General features: G+C 41.4%; 1 protein-coding gene across 1 annotated transcript; it reads left to right on the top strand.

Annotated features, from left to right (window-relative positions):
• Positions 1-8,563: 8,563 nt before the first annotated feature.
• Positions 8,564-19,940, top strand: PQLC3 (PQ loop repeat containing 3). The gene is made up of 7 exons (XM_026037089.1): positions 8,564-8,706; positions 10,995-11,077; positions 11,578-11,647; positions 12,276-12,333; positions 13,647-13,767; positions 16,563-16,604; positions 18,591-19,940. Exons 1-7 carry the CDS (start codon positions 8,564-8,566, stop codon positions 18,677-18,679), a joined length of 606 nt encoding a protein of 201 aa, XP_025892874.1. The 3' UTR covers positions 18,680-19,940.
• Positions 19,941-22,460: the final 2,520 nt, after the last annotated feature.

Raw genomic sequence — 22,460 nt, 5'->3', positions numbered from 1 at the left:
AGACTTCAGCAGTCCAAAAAGCACAGAGGTTGATGTAGAACAGTGGGATCCAAGTGGTCTCTGGAAAAAAAATGCTGTTGGGAGAAGTGCCAGATCCCACTTGTTGAAGTGATGGCACCAAACAGTCCTCGTGGCCTCACCRTGTGGAGAACTGGAGGGCAAAGGCTCTTGAAAGGACAGCTGAGCTGCCCAGGGGAGCACTGACTCTGTGTTCCCCTGTGCAGATATCCAGTTGCGGTGGATAACTGTGTCCAGATGCACAAACCAGGAAGCTACATGTTTAAAAAGGCCTATCTTTTTTCAGCTAAATCATTTTCTGCTCTCTCCTGACACCAGAAATCTGCACCAGGAACTGCTTTATCTCCAAACATACGAGCAAAGAAGAGACCAGAGCAAGCCTTTCCTTCTCCCTGTGTTATCCAGAGCTCTTTCCCAAAAGGTTGTACATGTAATTTAGAGGCTACTTATAACATTGACAGCTACCGTGCTTATTCTGCCCTGTTCTGAGATAATACCAGCCTCAGCTCCTGCGAAGGGCTCACAAACTCTGTGGTAGATGCACAATTATCCTTCCGACTCCAACTCCTATTCATGATAAATGGGAATATCTCATTTCCACAGCATGGGGATTTTGTTGTTTCGCATGAAAGCACACMAAGCATCTTGCTTCCTAACCTCCAGGTGGCACCCACTCCACACCGAGTCATCTGCTGGAAGGGACACTGAATTATAGCAAGGCCTTGTTAGGCAATTCCTCCCTGATGTTAAGAGGCATTAAATAAGTCCAGATTCTTGTTTGCTCTGTGTAATCTGGAGTAACTCTCCCAAGAATCGCTCCAGAATGGAGTGCACAGGAAGGCAGACAGCCTCAGGGGTGCATGATTCAGTCCTCGGTCCAATCCATGTCACTGACATGGATTGTTTCAGCTGAAGCACTTTTGCCTGTTCCGGGCAGGATTCAGAAGTTCTTGACCTGAAGACGTGAGCCAAACAAGCGCAGAGAGGATCTGTCATGGTAACTGCAGTCCTGGAAAATACAGCCCGTGAGGAAAGATCAAACAAATAGTGTAGTTTAACCTGAAGACTGGGAGCGGGGTAACAGTCTTCAGATACATAAATAGAATAGCATTGGAAGGGAGGAAAAAAAAAAAGGAAAAAAAAGAATATATATTTCATATGCATGGCAGACTACAGTAAAATAATTGGTTGTAAATGACAGCAAAGAAGCAGCATGTTAGATATTGGGGAAGCTAAAGGTAGGGGCAATGCAGCACTGGAATCGTTCCCTGAGAAATCTCCATCACTGGAGGTTAAACACACACATATCCATCAAAAAGGGCATGTTTAATGAGGCTTGCCTGTCACTGAATAAGCAGGATGGCTGGCCACAGTATTTTACATCAACTCTCTGATTTATACTAGCGTTGCTATGTTCAGAATATGATTTTAAAACATTTTTTATAATGATCAAAAATAACTGCAAGAAAAAGAACATTGTTCCATTAGACCAGATTTAAATAGATCACACCTCTAAAATAAAGATTAATCACATTTTTTTTTTTTTTTTGCAGAAGTCATGTAGAAATTTGTTCTTGTGTACTTGCAAAGAAAGTGCTTTGTACAAAACCCCGTTGTGCTGTTTTTATTCACGCTGAAGTCCAGCATGTACCTGAGAAGCCTGGCTAGTGGCCCCCCAGCAGCCACATTGGAATAGTTCTGGAAGAGCCCAATCACAAACRGATTTTCAGCTTAATCATGGAAGCCTTGGAAAAAAAGTTGATCTGCGCTTTGTTGTAAGATCGCATTAAACCCAGAACTCTGTTGCCTCTCCTAAGGTGAATTTAAGATAATACCTTGACTTTCTGATTAAGTGAATTCGAGTGGCTTAAAAAAGCTAGTGGGCAGCAACTCATTATTATAGCTATTTTCACCCCAAGTCACAAAACCTTTTCTTGCTGAAATCAGTAACAACCTGAAGCACTGACATCTTAACAGTTGTCTTTGAGGAGAGTGGCTGTCTAGAGAATGAAAGTATCCCASATGGAAGAGGCTTGATAATCCATGTGTGATGGGAGCACTATGCCAAGCTGATCTATAATAATAATTAATAATTGATCAATTGATAATAATAATTAATAATTATCAATTATTACGCCTTCCTTGAGATGAGCGAGTATTTTGTGTTGCTTCAGTTACACCACACCCGCTTCCCAGCCTGGTGTTTCTGAAGTTATTTGGCTCTGTAGAACAACCTCCAGAACAGATATTTGGGGAACATCTGAGGTCCTGTCCAAAAGTGCCTCAGAATTGGAGAGCAGAAGGCAGACGGGCATTTTCCACTTACTACATTTTGTCCTCAAGTCTAACTATCATTTATCTTCCACCATAATTAACTTTGCCGACTAATCCTTGCTTACGTGATCGGAGTCTCATGGAAAGACGAGATGAAATTATAGCAGCTTTGAAATCTGTAAATGATCAGTGGAAAATCCATTTATTAAAGAGAGTGTGTAGATGACAGCTGTACTGTCAGCTTCTTGTAAAGAGTTCTTGTGATGTGTCACTCACGCTGCACAGTTTTATAAGCTTTCTTTTCCATTTGCTGCCAGATCACAAATGGGAGATTATACACATTTAGACAAAGTGTTCTTAATATTTCTTCCAGTTAAAGAGCAGAAACGGGTGAGAATATTACTCTAATTCTTCAGTTAGGTACAATGGTGGATTTTTAAGTATTATTAATTCTAACTGGGTGCAAATATGTTTTTAGTGCGTCCAAATTTTGTGCATTATAATTTCAAGATCTGTTCATTTAAAAAAAAGTGAAAGACATTGTTGTAACAAAACATGGTCTGTGTAAGTTCATACAAATATATATTTCTTATACTTTTTACAGTAGTCTCTGTATGCAGTTCCCAAAAGGCATCTTAACAAACAGGTTTGTTTTATGAAATTGATGATGATTGAGCATCCAATTGTGTGTCTTGGAAACTGTACTTTAAATTATTTCTTGGTCTTTAAATTATGATACAGTAAACAAAAAAAACAGTCTTTTTTTCTGCCAAGAAGAGCTCATAAGGATACGAAAATTTTTGCACAGATTGTTGCAATAGAGAAATGAGAGGAATATTACATATTGCGTTAAGTGAACAGTACAGGCCAGCTCCAGGCTTGATGTTTGTGTGTATTATATAGAGACATTTGCTTTCAGTAAAGAACACTATGTAGAACAAAATGTTCTGAACGGAATTTCRTCTTAAAGCAGACAGTTTTCTTGATCACAAGAACATTTTTATTTTTATATTTTGCTCTGTTGATGTCAAAATAAAAGAAAAAACCCACAACCAGCTGGGCCTCAGGCTGCTGAATTGTGTCCAGATAGAGACAGGGAAGACTCCCTTAAATAAGATGCCTACCTTAAGAAGTCTACTTGCTAATCTGAATCCCTGTCAGCTCTGCTTTTCCCTCTTCAGACACCTCGTGTTTGKCTCAGTGAATTCCTTGAAACCCAAATGCTTCTCTAAGAAACTCAGAGGATCTGCCAAACGCTGAAGGGTCGCTTGCGTAGTTCTGCAAATTGCAGCCCTCGGTCAGGAATGCACGGAGGCCATAGACTGACTTCATCTTGCAGCCTTCTCAAAGCCGCTCACACAAGTTACACGTAGCCACAAAACCACTAGTACTTAGAAATGGGATTTCCAAGTAGCTGGGGTTAAAGCCTCACCTCGGCACAACACCTTTATGCCAGCTTGACAGAGCAGCGTTGCTGTAAATGCCTCTTCTAGGAATCTCTCTTCTCCTGGGGCAAAGCCAAGAGAAAATTCTCCAYTGGCATAAAGTGAGTGATATATTGCATTAAAAAGGAACATGCAAATATATAGGCATGACTGCTACAAAAAGCCTACTCTACTCAGCAGTAAGGAACAAAGTGAGGTGATCTGGGGTTACTCRATGGCTTTGGCCTGATGATCTCAAACTCTTCCTGTTTCTGTTTTTTGTATCTCCGTGCCCTATTACCCTCACTGGATTTACATATCCATGAAATAACAAACACATACAAGCAATAATTACTTTTAAATACAGATATTTCTGCAAATGAGAAACATTAAACTCACAATATATTGAACGACCCTCTGCAACCATCGCATTTATTGTCCAGCAAGGCCCCTGCCCTGCTGCTCAGTTACGCTCAGTTCCCAGCAACTTGTCCCTCAACGGCCCTTGCTGCTTCCTGACAAACACTATCAATCCCCATAGAGGCCCTCAGTTGCTTTTTACTGAAAAAATGTGAAGGTTGTGGGGAGAAAATAGTTCAATGAGGTGTTTTGCAGCTKCTCTGTAGTGCTGGCAGATCTACTTCCATGTTATGGGAGAATCCGGAGACCTCCAGGTAGAATGCAGGAGGCATCACATACTAGGAAATTATTAATAAACTTTGCCAAATTTAATCACTGGCTCCATTTTTACTGGAGATTTTGAGTAGCTCTGAGGTAAACATGGATTCAGAAGCCAGTTTTAGATCCATACACTACAGCTCCACCCTGTCTCCTGGTTTCCTGAAGCAGAGTTTCTACATAAAAGGAACAATTCCAAATTTATCATGGAAATGAGTTTAAGAAAATTCAGTACAAGTTACTGAATGTATTTTCCTTACCTTTTTCCTTCTCTTTTTTTCTTTTCTTTTCTTTTCTTTTGTTTTCCACTTTGTTATGTTTTGAATCAGGTTTAAGTGTCTTTTTTTCTTGGTGTTTTAGGTTCTTTCAGTGCTACTTTTTATCTAACCATATTATTTTAGATAACATGCCAAAACCCAGAAGGGCCTCAGTTAAATTCCTCTTCTGAAACTGAATAAGCTATTGCACAGAGCAAATACTGAGTCAACAATTTGTATTTCTGCTTMCAGTACTTTCATTCAATTTGAGATTCTTCTACTCAGCCTAACAACCAGTAAGCCTTACATAAACAGCCAAATTCTCAGTTTGCCACAAATATATATAACATTTTGCACACAAACCCAATATCTACACCCACCCTCTGAAGTTTCTGTTACATTTCCATCACACACTATTGCACAACACAACCTCGAACAGAATATTACAYAGAATCACAGAATATTCAAGGTTGGAAGGGACCTCTAGAKATCATCTAGTCCAACCTTACCGCTCAAGCAGGCACACCTACAGCATGTGGCACAGGGTGGCATCCAGGAGGGTTTGGAAGACCTCCAGAGAAGGAGACTCCACAACCTCCCTGGATAACATGAACAGGAATGAGAGTAGCAGTAGCCAGAAGAGATAGCTGATTGTCTCTAGTCCACCCCCCAGCTCCAAACTAGGCTGATGCCAACAGATCAGAATTGCTCTTTTTACTCAGTTCTTGGACTCTCCAAAAATGGAGATTCTGTAACCCTCTCCAGGCCCTAGTTCCCATCTTCCACACCCGGTCTCCAATGTATTGAAAAGAAGGATGACTTGCCCAGGATGTAAAACCGTCCTTCTTTGACAGGAGGCCATGATGCTTTCTATTTGCTTTTATTAAACTTACTGAGGTTTCTGTGAGCCCATTTTTTCAGTTTGCCATGATCCCTCCAAGCTACAGTGTTACTACCCGGTGATGTGACAGCCACCTGCAATTTGGTTTTGGCTGCAAATTTGCTGAGGGTGCTCCGCTCCATCAGCCCACTTCTTAATGAAAAGCACGAAACAGCTCCAACTCCTGCAGCAGCCCTCAGAAATACCACACACCATTAGGCCACTGGCTGGATCTTGACCAGCGATGGACCCTTCCTGTGCAATGAACATATCATTTTTGAATATCAGTCCACTCTCCTGGCCTCCTCTGCCAACCACTCCAGCTTCCTATGGCATCTTGCCTAGCTGTTTCCTAAGCAAGCCAAATCTGTTCTCCTGAAGCCCAGGATCTTTTTTTCCCCCCCATTATTTGCCTTCCTCACTTTCCTAGGGATCTTAACTTCATGGTCTTGGAGTCCCTTTTACCAAGGCTGTTTGCCTTTGGTTTCCACACTGCCAACTCACTCACTTCTGAGTATTAGATACCACAACTGGGTCAAAAACATCTCAATGCACTGYAGAAATTTCTGGAATGCTTTAGCCTGCCAGACTACCCTTCCAGATGCCGGAGTGATCTTGAGTCCCTAAGAGAGCCTGGGACAACAGTGATGTTTCTTCCAGTTGTGTAAAGGCTTCATTTGCTTCCTCTTCCTGACAAGGCAATTTGTAGCACTCCCCTTGCTGGTGTCCCCACTGATCCCAGCCCATCGGATCTCAACCGTCTTGGCCTTTGTTCCAAAGCAGGGCAAAGCTCTGTGCAAACTGGATACTCATTTGTGTAGAAAACAACTTCCCATTCTCCTTGCCAGGTTCTCCCAAGCACTTTGTATCCTACTGCAGCACTCATCATGTGCGCTATCCCACCACRTCTCCATGATCCCTGTGCATGGGCTTCAAATTCCTCCCGAGTGTTTCCTATGCTGTGTCKTCATACAAGGTCACACCACCTTTGTGGGGCAACTGGAGGCTGCAGCCTGATGTTCCCCAGCCAATTCCCCCAACTCCCAGTCTTCTTCCAGTTCTCTGGGAGGTCACTTCCACCTCCACTGTCTTCCCTAATTGTGCGGCTTCCTTTATTTTAACCCGGAGCCTAAAGCACAGGTTATTTTTAAAATGAACTATTCCCTGTCAGTGCAGTGGGGTGGGGAAATGTGAACACTCCTTGCATTCCTTGGAAAAGACACAAAATTCATGGCATTATTTGCTTAAAAGCTCAGTTATGATAAGCCAACATCATTACTAAAATAAAACATTGTTTTGGCTTTTTCATGCTAGTTATTGCAGAAAGTTTRTTTTCTTTTTCTATTTTTTAAATAGGAATCAACATTTGCATTCCTATTTGAAGTGCAGCAGTGTTAAACCACTGCCCATCTGCTACAAAACTGCCAATCTGCGCTTAGGATTAGAAGAATGCAATGAATTTGTTCACCAAAATGTAATTTAAAGGGCAAGTATTTTGTTTCAACATAAAAGAGTCAGAAATTTGATACAAAACTGAATATTTTAAACAGAATACCAAGAATTTCTGATTAACAGAGGTTAAAAAATAATATACGAAAAACACTTTGATTTCTGATATATCCTAAATAGGGCTATCCAGCACTGTGATGCCTATTCTTTCCCTAAGATGTTCTTTGAATAAAAGTGACCAGGAAGCAGACATAGACCATAGATCATATACACAGGACATGTACACAGGACCATTTCTTCATACCCAAAGACAGTATATCACTTTGTTAAACTGATTGCTTGCAAAGCAAAGGAGGATATATTTTTAAAAGCTACAGTGCTGATTAAATGTAGATATGTCATAATTTCTAATATCAAAATAAACTTGGGGAGGTTTGTAATAGMTGTGATTCTATTTAGGTTCTCGAGCATTTCAAAAAAATGGCTATGAGGAAGTGCATATTACTGATATTTTACAGCATCATTTATCTGCATCTCCATAGTAATGCAGATAATGCCCACACTACCTTTCCTATTTCCCTATTAGTCTCAGACTACCTGAAAACAGATTTAAAASAGATTTACAGTACTAAAATTAGAATTATATCTTTTCAGTTCAAGAATTATATTTTTCAAGCTTTCAATCATAATTTCGAGATTTTTCTCTACTACTAGGTACCAGCATCTTTTATCACTGAATTCAACAGAGAGCAACATGATTTACAAATTAAGTATTGATAATATTACTGTTTTAAAATAACACTGAAAGTAACTGGAATGAATGCAATAAAGCACATTATGAAAATAATGGAAAATAACTTGCAAGAGATGCAAAATTGATGAAACTATACTGAATAATAATTATTAGCATTCAAATGTAAACATACCTCTTGTAAGAATAAACTAGGAAGAATTGGGGGTTTTTTTGCCTATAAATAACCACTAATGCTGAAGAAATATGGCCTAGCTAAAAATCTAAATTAATGGAAAGCATTAAAGTCCCAAGGGCTCAAAACACAGGCACAAGAGAGCCAAGGCGCTGCATCTAAGTGTGTGACACATGCACCTTCCCTGCACAACGGCGCTTGTTTAGTTCTGACAGGAAGTATAAGAGCGTTAAAAACCGAGCTTTGCTATTTTGGTATGTAAGTGTGTGTGGTGGGTATGTGTATTCCCCGGCTCGCTGCTCCATCTCTGATAACCTGACACAAACCCTCAGGGACTTCTATTTTTTTTGAATCTTTCCCTCTACGCAACCAAAAGCGACGCTGTCAGAACCAAGGGACGAACGTGGCAGCGATTCACCCGCGCGAGCTAAACCCGCCCGAGCTGAAGCGAGGGGAAGGCGGCCAAACCGAAACCATCCCGTGCGCCCAGACAAGCTGGGGAGGACACCCCTGAATCCTGCCGCTCCAGCTGGTGCCGAAGGCCGCGCTGGGGCCGGGCGCAGCGGCAGGGCCCCCCCGGGCCGCGCGGGCTCCTCGCTCCTCCCCGCGCCGCGCCACGCAGCGCCGCGGCCTCCCCGCTCCAGGCCGCACGGCGGGATGGCGCCGGCGCTGCTGGACGCGGCCAACTGGAGCACCTGCGCCGTGTGCGCCGTGATGAAGGTGCCGCAGGTGGCCGCCGTGCTGGCGGCCCGCTCAGCGCGGGGCCTCAGCGTGGGCAGCCTGGCGCTGGAGCTCACCGGGTACGGGGAAAGGGAGGGAAGGGAAGGAAGGAAGGGAAGGGAAGGGAAGGCGCGTGCTCCGTGGAGCACCCGTGTGGAGGGGCAGGCGGTCACGGGCGCCTGCTCCGTGGGCTTTCAAACCACCCCGTTTGATAACTCAGGTCTGTGTGGCTGCGCGCTYGCTCGGCTTCACCCTCTGTGGAGCCAGCGGCCCCTCGCGTGGCCTTAGCGGGTCTTTGGAGCGCACGCTTCTCCTTGGGAAGCGCGTCCGCACCATCACTTGSAGCAAAACTGCTTCAAAACTCTCCGCCTGCCGATGTGTGCCACCCAGGGAACTGGAGGGAGCCCCCAGGGTTGGATTCAAGCCATATACTTAGGCCAGGAAATGGTCTGTGTGGTCTTGTGCAGGTAGCTGTACCAGTTAGACGGGCTTCTCTCGCACGCATGAGTAAAATCTGCTCCTTCTGTAAGAAAATTACCATCTAAACTCATCGTTCTCACAAGATCTCACAAGATTTTTCAGGCAAACWGTAATAATCTTATACTGGATGGAGTTATTAATCTTGCTTAGGCAGGAAGTAAGCTGAGAAATTGAACTGTGTGGGTGTATATGCAGCCGGGGGGGGAAATACCTTGAAAAACACTGTGTTTGCTGGATCAAATCATGGACGTGGCAGCTGGATCAGTTCTCTTAACCAGTCTAAAAATGGACTTTTTTTTTTGTGCAGAAAAAAACATCTTACAAAAACGGCTTTTTCTTCCTATATTTTTATTACTTGGTTCCTTGTTTTTCATTAGGGGTGCAGTTGTCGACTGAGCCACGACTTTGCAGAGCCTTTGGGGCTTCCTACCTGCCTGTACCTAATTGCACAGCCTCCCTATTGATCTCCTCTCATAACTGTYCACATACATGCAAGCTTGTATTTCTCTACAGCAACGAATACTTTACCACTAAGAGCAAATGCTGCTGCTTATTACTGTTATTTATGTCCTACACAATGTATATGAAAGTGACTGAACTGAATTTGAGCTAAAGCAACAAATTTTCACACAGGGTATAACTTACCCTGCAGTACCAACCAGAAAGCAGTAGTTGCCTTTTAAAATAATTGTCTGTCTTGGTGTGTATGAAAAAGGCTCTGTAAGTGCTCCAGATGAGTGTGGGGAAGCCACAAACACCACCCCTCCATCTGCCTGGTAAACACTGTAGGTATTGTAGGTTCTGCTCCTGCTCCCTGTTTGAGACAAAATTTGCTTGCTACAATTTCAAATTTTTTTTTTTTTCCTTTTGTAACATTTCCTGAGGCTCTTGTTTATTTAGCGGAGCTATTTCTCCTGCAACCTTTAAAGTCAGGTGATTGTAGATATGCTGGGTCTGGATGCAGAGATTTTTTGATCTAATGGTAGAAATGAGGATGGCTCTGGTGTCAGAATTCAGCAATCTGATGGACAAGTGGCACAGAAGAACAACGCTGAYAGCAAGGAGTATAAGTTGACCCTACAGCAAGAAATAAGATTTCTAGGAAATTCTCAAAAGATTTCAGGTATTTAACTTCTGGATATTTAACAGCCAGATTTCCACAAGGTTCCTCATGGCATCCTTCTCCAGGGGAAAAGGGTCCTTCCTCACCTAGAACTATGTCCTGTGAGTCCTTGCTTTTTCTGTGCAAAGTGTGGAGTACTGGCTGTTCTCCATGGACTTGTATGAAAGTTTAGGATCAGACAGGTAAAGAAAATGTGATAAAAACTGATTTCTTTCAAATACTGTTATAGTAGAACAGAAGAATTGTCATTGTTTAGTACAGTTAAAAGCACAGTCAGCTCAGTATAGCTACACTGGGCAGTGTTAGAGCAGTGTAGTCTGGATGCTTGGAAGATGTTTTCTACTCCTGTAAAAATTGATTTAATTTATAGATAGAACTACATAAACAGAGGAATCAGAGCTATTCCTGGGGTCTAGCAAAGAGGATTTGCAAAGAGAAGGTAACTCCTAGATCTGGAAGGCTTTATTTGTTTCTCCTCAGTCATACTTGATAAAACGATGCCTTTAAGACTGTGCCACAAAGACCTTGGCACGAAATGCAGGCAGCTCTCATCATTTTATTCATATTGAGAGGAACAGAAATAGACTGCAGAATCATCAGGGMCAGGGCCTTGTATTCATGTTTGCTTCATCCGTTTGACAGCAGGACCTGTCCCTGCCTGGAGCCTTTTGACACCACCAAAAGTTATTTCTAGAGGATAAGGTGAAGTTTTCAGGGAGCTCTCCCTTCCCTTTGTGCCCTGACACTTTGTGTCTTCCTTTTCAGCTTCCTTGTGTTTCTGAAGTACCAGATTTATTATGGTTACCCTCTGCAGACTTACCTGGAATATCCTATCCTCATTGCACAAGGTAATGTTTTTAAGCCAGTTTTGGAATTCAAACAGGCCTCACACAGCACATCAAGGCTCTGTGTGTGCATATGGTYAACGTGAATCCACTGGCCAGTTCTAGCTGGGCTTGGGGTGGTTGGAGGGAAAACGAGCACCTCAAATGTCATCGAATTCCTCCTATTCGTTCTATGAAACTTGATGTTCAGGTGGAGCAGAAAGATCTAATTGATTTCCCCTGCCTCCTGCCTACAGTGGGGCTGCAGGGTAAGTTCATTCTTTATGCATGAATTATTGATCCAGTGGGTCCACATGGGGGAGAAATGTGTCCCAGCTCCAAACCGGGAAAAGCCCTACTCGGGTGCTTGCAGGATAACGGACGTGAGTCAAGTCTGAGGGAGAAACCTGTGAGAAAGCAGCTTCCTCAGGCATGGTGCTTAGCAGAGTTACTGCCTTCTGCCTATAGTTGTGTTTGGGCCCTTTTGCTCACTTCTGTAACAAGTGATCTTCTATTTATTTCAGATGTCGTTCTCTTCTTGTTTATTCTGCATTTCAGTGGAAACATGAAACAAGCCTTGCTCTACACAGTCACGTATCCTTTCAGATTTGGCAATATCTGTTTATGTAGCTGGTTTGATAGCTGTTTGCATAGCTATGTCATTATTTGTTTTATAGATTGTAAATTGTAAATTATATTCAGCCTTCCCTCTATGTGCATTCTGCATTGACGCGCTGATTCCTTTTATCATAGCATGCAACTATCCTTGGAGAGGCCAACAACAGATAAGGAGGAGTGAGACCAACCCTTAATTAACATCCTTACTAGAAATGCAGGTTGGAAAGGATGGTGCCTCTTACTCTGTCTCCTACCCATGCAGATTATAGTTGCAGTGATGAACATAGTAGCTGGGTATTTTTTTGGTTTGGTTTTTAAAAAACAGAATTTGCACTGAAATCTCATGCCTTGACCTTTGGAGAGGCTCTTGCGAAACTCCACACGCTGTTCAGCCAATGACAGTGTGAAGAGTAGGAGCACTTACTGTTTAACCCAGTACTTAATTTGCTTTATCCAGATTGCATGGGCTGTGTATAATGTTACAGTAAGATTATTTCCAGATGTTAGAAAAAACTAATTTCCCAGCCAGATTTGAGAGCTTGGGTACCCTAAAATGCTGTGAACCCTAAACCCTAAAGTGCTGTGAGACTTAACATTACTGAAGATTTGTAGGGGGGTGGTACATGCTGGCACTGCAGAAGTGGATAATGGACCTGGCCATGGTAAGAGTTACTTGACTACTTGAAATTTTGACTGTGTATGAAATTATTCTTTCTTAGGGTCTTTCGTAGTGAGCAACTTCTCTTACATTTGTCCTTGAAAGAATTCATCGTTTAGGTTAAGCTGTCAGAGCGACCAACCAGTTTTCAAGTGTAGCTGTTTCTCTCACTTCGGTGTGAAGCCTGAAAACACAGCACTTGCAGCACAGCCTCTGCAAGAGAAGCCCACCCTGTGTATATTCTGAGCTATAATTGTGTTAAGTATAGCGAGCTGAGAGTGTTAAAATTGCAGGCATGACCTTGTCACTGTATAGTGTTAAACCTAGCAGAAGTGTAAGATGTTGAAAAAAAAGATGTGCTTGTCTCCTTAGGCCAAATTCTATAATCCCCATTTCTTAACACGAGAGGAAAAGAAGGGAGTGTCAGTCAAAGTATTTGAAATGGAGAGTGTTAAATATTTCACAAGCTCTTTTTTTTTCCCTTCGGTTAGAGAGTTTTGCAAGGAAAAATATCATCTGATAAGGTCCTATGTAGTATGAAAAATAGCTTTTGCCCTTTGTATGAGAAGAGAGAAAGTGAATTGAGAGGAACTGGAGTTTCTCCTGGAAAGGAAACATAAATGGGGATAAAAATTCCAAGCCTGATACTGATCCTTACTTGAAGAGAAAATTCAGGCATGGCATAAAGTCCCATGTGGAGATCCTGCTCTCTACCCACTGCCTTTGCAAAATCTCCCTTAAAAGGATGACAGGTTGGATAGTCCTTTTCCCTTCCTTTTTTTTTTTTTTTTTTTTTTTTTTTTTTTTTTTTTTTTTTTCCCATCAACTGGACTCATTTTCCACACATTTTTGTCAGTTTTCTCATTCTTCTGTTGTTTCGTTTGCCAGGCAGAATGGTAACAGATGGTATGAATCAACCCTGCTGTTTAGACTAGATCAGTCTCATTTCAGCTGACTTTTGTAAACAGTTTTATGCAGCAGGTTGGGGGAAGTTAGTGCTTTGCGCCTCCTTTTATAGTTGTCTCTGTCAAACCTTTGCCAACAGTAGTAATTGTTGTGCTCTTTGAACTTCTTTCTGGGTGGTTTCAGTCACTGGTTTCTGGCCTGTCTAAAGATAAAAGATAAAAACGTTATCTTTTTGTCTCACGTTCCTTAATAGGAAGCTTTAATGCATAGATAAGTGCTTTCTTCCATTATAAATGAAAAAGCTATTCTTAATTATTAGTAAAATGCACCCTAACAGCTAACCATAAGCTGAAAACTCAGAAAATACAACAGTAGAGACGGGGCTCGTTCTCTCTTTTCCATGCTTTGCAGAATCTGTGCACGCTGATCAGTGCAGCGAGTAAGTTTGCCCAGCTGCGGTGCCTCTGGCAGACCAAAGATTCGGGACAAGTGAGCGCCTTGACCTGGGCTTTGTCTGCGTATACCTGTGCAAGTAAGCTACTGGCAACCTGGTGCAGAGCACTGAGGTTTCGTTTTATCCAACCTTTCCTGCTCCCAATGCCTGTGTCAATAGGTCTTTGCTAAACGATGGATAAAAATCTTGGCTAACGTAGTTTTCCATACTGACTACTTAGCCTGCTGCTAAACAGAGGCCCTTGTGACAAAGGACAAAAGGCAGAGATACTTGATGACTTCTTCTCCATGGAGCAGCCCTTAGAAATCTCAAGTCCCTGAGACCTGAGGGGAAGCCTGGAGCAATTAAGATTTAATTTCCATGGCAGAAGATCGTGGAATATGGGAAGAAATATCCTGGAAGAAAGCGAGGAAAAACAGGTCAGTGGGCCCTGACCAGATTCACCTGCGAGTGCTGAGGGAACTGGCTGTTGTCCTTACAAGGCCACTCTCCCTCATCTTTGCTGTTTAGGAGAGGTTCCTGAAGACTGGAAGAGAGAAAATGTCACTACTATTAGCAAGAAGGGCAAGAAGGAAGATCCAGGAAACTGCAGGCTGGACAGCTTCACCTTGATCCCTGGCAAGATGATGGAATAAATAACCTGGATGCTCTTTCTGGAAAAGTGAAGGCCAGGAAAGAGATCAGGAGCAGGCAGCATGTATTTGTGAAGGAGAAATTGTGCTTAACCAACCTGATAGCCTTCTACAATGAATAGACTGGCTTGGTGGATGAGGGGAGAGCAGTGGATGTTGTTGTTCTTGATTTTTAGTAAGCTTCTTGACAATGTCCCTCCTGTAACATTCTCATAGACAAGCTGATAAATTACTCCCATAACATCCTTATAGACAAGCTGATGAACAATGGGCTAGACAAGCAGTGAGGTAAACTGTAAACTGGCTGAACTGCCTGGCCCAAAGGGTTGTGATCAGTGGCAAAAGCCCAACTGGAAGCCAGTCAGTTCTCCAGGGTCAATACCAAGTCCAGGAATGTTTAATACCTTTATTAGTGATGTGAATGATGGGACCAAATGCATTCATAGCATGTTTGAAGATAATACAAAAGTGTGAGGAGTGACTGATTCACTGGAGGTTTGTTCTCCAGTGAATCAGTGAGTCTTTAGAGGGATCTGAAGAGCCTGGAAAGCTGGGCAGAGAGGAAAACATTGAGAAGTGCCAAGTCCTGCACCTGGGGAATAACAACCTCATGCCGACCGGCTGGAAAGCAGACTAGTATAGAGGGCCTGAGGGTTCTGGTGGACACTGCGTCGAACCAGCAATATGTCCTGGTGGCAAAGGTGACCAGTGGTGACACTGCACCAGGCAGAGCATTGCCAGCAGATCGAGGGAGGGGATCCCTCCCCTCTGCTTGGCTTGGCTCCCCAGTGCAATGAAGACACGGACATACTGGAGCGAGTCCAGCAAAGGGCCACAAAGACCATGAGGGGGCTGGTGCATCTGTCTCATGAGGAGAGGCTGAGAGAGCTGGGAGTGTTCAGCCTGCAGTAAACAAGGCTCTATGGGGACCTTCATAAATTCCTGGTAGGAGGGACTAAAGAAGATGGAGCCAAACTCTTCCCAAGAAGTGCCCAGTGACAAGATGAAAGCTACCTGGCACAAATTGAAATATAGGAAATTCCTTCTGAATATAGGACAGCAATTCACTGTGAGGGTGACAGAGCAGTGGAACAGGCTGCCTGGAGAGCTTGTGGAGTCTCCATCCTTGGATCCTTGGAGATGCTCAAAACCTGCTGGGGCACAGTCGTGGACAAGCTGCTCTAGCCAGCCCTGCTTGAGCAGGGAGTTGGACCGGCTGATCTCCAGTGGTTGCTCTGTGGTCTCTGAGACTAAGACACCACCCAGTCTTTTGAAATCAAACTTTATATTTGCATAAGCTCAGTATTTGTCTTAGGTTCATTTGACCATTATCACATGTTGTCCAGTAAAGATGAAAAAATGAGAGTGCCTTTATGAAGAAAAGATCCCATCATTGGAGGATTTAATAAATTTATCAGGACAAAGATGATTCTGAAAAGCATCTACTAACAAATACACATCTAATGTTAAATCCCGCTAGTTTTATGACTGTGTGTAAATAATTTGCTCAACAGGGTGAATTTAAGAATGTTGTTGAGAGCTGTTAATTTGTGCCATTCATGTCTGTGTTTGGTTAACTGCCTGGTGGTCAACATAAACACCTATACAACTCTTCAGCAGAAGTGACATTGTGTATTCACAAAGCTTGTTTAAAACACCCTTAAATAAAGTGTATTGCTGTTGAATCTATTCTTCTGTGAAATAAATGGGTTTAAATGAATAATTAGAAGTTGGACTATGTCAGCTGAAAAATAGTAATGATTTTTGTAAGCCACAAATATGAAAGTGTAACTTTTAGATATCTCTTGTCGTGTGGGAACTGATTTTCTCTTACTTGCAGCAGCCTGACAGCACTGATGCGAACATTCACACCTCATGGTACTAAGTCATACCTGACTGTGGATGAAGCCAAGTATCAGCTGCTAAAGGAGGGACTGAACAGAAAGAGAGCAGTAAACACTCACCACATCACACGCTTTGAATTCATATATGTATAATATATGTTATTATAGGTATATTTCACTGTATCRGGACAAATATCCTCAATACAGCATAACTCAGGTTTGAGAGCTTGGACTCAGGTCAAAATACTGAGGAGTGCACATATTAAAAATGAGTATGTTTAGATGAGGTATATTTTCATGCAAGATTATCCTGCATTGCAAAATAGTTTCTTTGTAATACTGTAATATATAAGCATGTCATATCTAGCCCACTAATCACAATTCCTTCAATTTACAGCAAGAATACTTACAACTTTAATGACTACGAATGATCTTATAGGTGAGTAGAACGTGAAATTCTCTGCCTTCCTAAGACAGCAGCTGCCAAGGTAGTTACTCTGCTATAAAGCAGGTTCTGTTCTCGGAAGAACAAATTAGGAAACAGGGTTTCATACAGTGAGGGAAGGAGTTACTGCTAAAAAAAGCAGCTCAGGAGTACAAATGAGTAAGGCACCAGGTGAAGATCTGCCAAAGCCTCCCATATGTTTCTTTGCGAAACGAGAAAGCTCTACAAGATTTACTTAACTGGGAAAATAACAAAATAAACTATTAAAATGTTTTATATTTAAATATACTAATACATTCATTTAGCAAATCAAAATACATTGATCTTCATATSTATATAAATATATATATACAAATATATATGTATTTTATACACATCAACATATATATATGTGTGTGTGTGAGTTGTAGCTTTTCCAAATAAACTTTTTTTTCTAGTTTTTTTTCTAGGGTTTGTGCATTAAAAAAATCTTCTATAAGACCATTTTAAAAGTCATCTAGTATAAATAGTTTTACACCAGGCTTTTATAAAGAATTTATGAGGGAAAAGTGATAGAGCAGGCTACCAGAAAACTCATCCCAAACTGACTTAAAACATTTAATTAGCAGATAATTTCATTACAAAGCAAAGCTATTTAACAGCTACTTACCATCCTATGAAAAAAAAGTGATCCCGACAAAACTGATGGGGCTAAGGAGTGCAGCAGATTTTTCAATATATGGTTCAAAATTACGATTTAGTGGATGTAAGGACAGTAAGAAAATTGCATTGCATTTTATCTGGTAGATCTTTGTTCTAGTTCAAGGCTGATGCTTCAGCAGACCTGTCATTTGAATGGATTTTTCTTCTTAAAGCAGCACAATAAGGCCCTAGTTTTACAGGCATTTAGAATGGCTCTTGCACTGGAAATCTCTTTTTCAACTGCTCATTTCCATTCCTGCTTTTTCCTGCACCAAAAAGACGAGCTTGTACTCAGTTAACAAGAATTCACAGAATAGTTAAGGTTGGAAGGGACCTCTAGAGATCATCTAGTCCAAGAACACCAATAAAATGGCAAAGTACACACTGAAAACTTCATCTAGGTCAGTTATTGAGTCCAGTCCATGCACAGCTGCAGGAYTGCACTGATTAGAAAGAGCCAGGACAGGTATCGAGGGGACAAAAGGGAAAAATACTGTCTAAAAATGCCAGGGAAAGTGCAGCCTTTGAAAGTAAAGCTGGCTTAAAGCTGGTCGAAGTCGTGCTTTAAAATATTATTAGAATATACCTTGGAACATGAAAGAGATGGCAACAAACGCTAATTCAGAAGCATTAAAGGAAAATGATTCTCATCAGCTTCTGAAACTGAACACTTTGGCCATATTATCTTGGTTACTARGACTGGATATTAGATATATTTGTACTACAAACTGCAGTCTCACAGGTGGAGATACTGTGTTTATTATATATTTTTAAATGCTGAAAGTTAATCAAGATAGTGAGCAAACAGTACTTTTTACTGAGTTGTCAGCTTTTGTTCTCATTGAAATCTGACAATGTAAAATAYTTCCTGTAACTCTGAAATTGGAGCTTAACAGTGGATATTATTGACTAATCCCTCTATTATGAACAACCCATGTAAGTGTAAAGGACATGAATTGCAACTCTGAATTTTGTGTTGGGTGTAGATATAAACTTAAATGAGACTCTTCAAAGTTTTTGTATCAAAAGAATTAAAGGAACTGTGGTGTATACTATTTTCAGCTGTCACCCAGCAAATGCTAAATGCTTTTTCTCTGCTATGACTTCTCCACTCTTTCTCCCTTCTTAAAATGTACACACTGAATTTACTCTAAGAATTCCTGTGTCCGGAACATGGTAATGTCAATCAGCTAGCTGTAATGAGCTGCAAAATGGCAAAAGTTTATGAAACAAATTGTATTCTGAAAACGACAGCTTATTTTTTGCATTTATGCTCATGTTTTTTTTCCTTCCTTTTAGTTCTCTTCCGTTTCATAACCATGCTCATTCTCAATATCTGGGTCACAGCCACAGTCCTGCACTACAGGAAAACTAAAAAGACTGACTAGAAGACACCTCTGAGCACACAACATAGTAAGGAAAAAAAAAACTGGAATAACTGAGCTTAAACAGCAAAACAGGGTTGGAGGAAGCTCTCTCTCTTGAGCTAACCTAGGTATTTATTCCTAAACATACTTAGTATAGTTATATACTTACTTTCTGACAGAAATAAGTAAGTTATAGCGTACTTTCTGACAGAAATAATTCTAAGAAGATATTCCATTTAAGAAGCATTTTTTAGTTAGTCATTTAAGACAAGTTTCACTGATAGCATGTTTTCTCTGGTAATTTTACTAAATGAACAAGTTATTTTGTATTTGGATTTTTATATAATTCAATACCACTTCAGTACTTTCTGGTTACGTATAAGCAGTTTTCTTCAATTATACAAGAGCAATTTTGCACCATCGTTTTAACTCATCTTTCTGCATTGCTATGTTTCAATAACAGTAGTTGTTTGTTGTTGTCTTGYAGTCAACTCATTATTAGACATTAACTACCAGTATTTGAGGATAAAGAAAATCTGAAACAATTCAGAATAAGGTTCTAAATGTGTTTTATTAAGTCACAGGTGCACTTGGCATTGCAGCACTTAGACACAACACTTTAATACCATAACTTACACAGCTGACACAGGATACCCAYGGTCACTATTTTCAATATACCCAGTTTTTATTAGGATAACAGCCAAAACTCAACTACTGCACTTGAATTCTCAAATGAGTAGCAGAGACTAGAACGTACAGAAATGGATGAGACTAATGGGGATAGGACCCGTGTCCAAGTCGAAGCTCCCGAACTGATACCCAGAGTCTCCAAATGTAGCCCGGGCTGATGATACCCAATAACATTTGATGGACCAAAGCAAACTTAGCTCAGAATAATTATTGTTTTTGATGACATTATCCTGTGCTTTGTTAGTTTTTAACCTTTCTGTGTTGAGGAATGCAACTGCACTTGAATTTTTGCTTAGGACTARCGCTGATCAATTTGCACTAGGTATATTAAGAAGGGGGAAAGGATATTCGTTAGTAACTGTTAGAGGGGGATTGTGCTTTTGGAAGTAATAGACTTCCAACCAGTAGCTACAGGTGGTAGCCATGGGGCTTGCCCTCATTTCTCGTCACTACATTCACCAAATGGAGAAAAGGGCCCTTTTCAGAAGAGATTTTTGGATATAACTTGATATGTTRGCATTTTGGAACGAAGGCACCCTCAAAAGGAAGGAAGGGGAAGACTTCATTGACTGCACGTGAGGCAGCTTTTCTTTCTGGCATGCCAGAAGTCCCTGGACTGGTGGGATCCCCACTTCTGGCCYGGTGGGATCCCCAGAGGAGACCTCCCTGGCACCCAAGTCTAGTCCTGCCACCAGACGGAGACCTTCGGTGTTGGGGCTCGCAGCCGCCCTGCAGCTCTGGGCTTGGAGCGGTGGGAAGGGGACTCCATGGACAGGGCATCCCGGTGTCTGAAAATACGCAAGTTAAGAGATGGGGATTCGGTTTTCCCGTGCTCCAGTAGCAGGTACAAATGCTCAGCAGTGTCTGTGTTGGTTGAGAAACTGTTTGTAAAGATCCTGGTACTGGTTTTATTGTAACTGTGTAGAGTATCTTAAGTGTTTTAAATACTTTGTGACGTGATATATTTTTCAGGTCATATTAATAAAGGATATTCTTAATAACGAATTATTGTCATTCATGCAATGAATTTTCATTCAAATTATTTATTTTTCTTATTCCCACATATGGAGAGAAAACTGAATATTTATCGCTGGTCATCAACRAGCAGCTTTAACCTTAATCCTTGAAGCATCTTGTCACATATTAACCTGCACCATGCTAAAGAGCTCTAACATATCTTAAAGGAAAAAAAAAAAAAAAAGCACTTACTTCTCATCCATATCTTTCTTTGAATTAAAGCCTGTTCTTGACAGAGATCATTGTGCTAGAGAAATACTTGTTTAAAGCCAAAACCCAGTCTGTTAGGGATGTCTTTCACGCTCCTGAGGGAAGCTGCAGTGAAATCCAGACATTCCATCATTCTCTGTGTGAAGATCAGCACTTCGAGTTTTCCTTCACCAGAAAATACTGAAAATGCATTTTGAAAAGTCCTTCACAGGTTATGTAACATATTTAGTAGAATAAATCAGCTTCAAAACCTGTGGAAAAAAAAGACACTGAAGAAAAGAAACAGAGCTGGATAATTCACAAGACTGAAGTAAAATAAATCTGTGGATTTGGAAGACAGGACCATCAGTTTTCTCCCAAGAACACAAACCAGAAGGCAGCAGTAGCTACGTTTATGTGCACTTGTTTTGCCAGAGAATGATTTATTTCACTTTTGTAAGGTAGAAATATGGTGAAGTCCTGCACAAACCTTAAACCCTTGCAGACCATGGGGTTTTAAAACATATAGCCCATAGTCTCAGTAGCTGATTAAAGATAACAGTTTTGAACAAGATAAAAAAAAAAAAAAAAGAAAGAAAGAAAAAATAACAGGACTAGGACATGATTCTAGGGATAGCAGATATAAGGCTGCTACTTTGAAAATGAGAACACAGACAACAGGGGACGTGTGGTTTACTTTTCTACGGAGTCTCTTTCTGAACTGCTCTCAATGAACAGAAAATCACACAGCAGTGCAAAAACCAGTGCTAATGAAGGAGAATCTTCAGACCTTCCACGTGGTTAATGTTTGCACTGAGTCCCAGGCCCCTTAGAGACATGGCTACAGGTGCTGATTTTTGGTACCCTAATCCTAAGCTCTTAGTGCCCTGACCATGGAGAGCAACCTGTCCTGATYCCCGGCCTTTCGTGCTCGCCCACAGCAGGCACGTAGCTGCTCCCTAGCCCAATTTTGCTAAAGTCATCTATTAAAAGAGGAGGGAAATGGGGAGCGTCATCTCTGGCGCTCAGAAGCCGGCTTGTAGAGCACCACGACTCCTTGGAGAAACAAGATCATCTGCAAATTGCTAAAAGGTCTTAAGACTGACCCTCCAGTTGCAAAGGGTCTTCATCCTATCTTCCATAGGAGGTAAAATTACTCTTCCCCCACCACAAAGTCATTGTCCTTTCAGAGATGTAACTGGGAAAAAAGGGAAGTAACACCCGGAGCCCACATGAGGAACTAGTATAGGTGAAAAGCTACATGGCTTTGGAGAGGCACTTCCAGCATGTATTTTCCATGGTGATGTATAGCAATTATTTTCCYGCTATTATTTTAGGCTGATTTGTTCTCTTCCACATTCCTATTCTAACTACACTAAGAATTTTATTTATCAACGCAGAGGAAGATGAAGCATTGCCTTCATCACTCGTAATGGTGTAAGAATGTCACAGTTTGGAAAGGGAAGAAATTGAAAGTGGTTGAAAAAAATTAATTTGGAAGACATTAAATTCTTGGTGTGGACAGAATTTGTTGGTTTTTTAGATAGATTTTTCTGAGCTAAGGGGTCTTGGAGAATAACTGTGGAAATCTAAGGATCAAAATAAAYGTATCCCAAAGATCCTGCCAGCTAGTCCCTCTGGCGGCTCAAACTGCAGTGGTCCTGGCAGACCTCAGGTGTCTCCTGCCTGATGGCAGCACGGACACAGACTTCTTCAAGATGTCAGCTGTTCCATCCTGATGGAGAAAAACCCAATTTTTGGAGTAAGAGATTTTTTACACTACAGACTATTTTTGATGAAATACCATTGCAAATATCCAAAGGACATAATTTTATTATTGCCTCTCCTCTCCTCTCCTCTCCTCTCCTCTCCTCTCCTCTCCTCTCCTCTCCTCTCCTCTCCTCTC

Source organism: Nothoprocta perdicaria, unplaced genomic scaffold (genome assembly GCF_003342845.1).
Source record: "Nothoprocta perdicaria isolate Ctin4 unplaced genomic scaffold, notPer1 scaffold_19, whole genome shotgun sequence".
NCBI lineage: Eukaryota > Metazoa > Chordata > Aves > Tinamiformes > Tinamidae > Nothoprocta > Nothoprocta perdicaria.
This window is presented reverse-complemented; position numbering and strand designations above follow the sequence as displayed.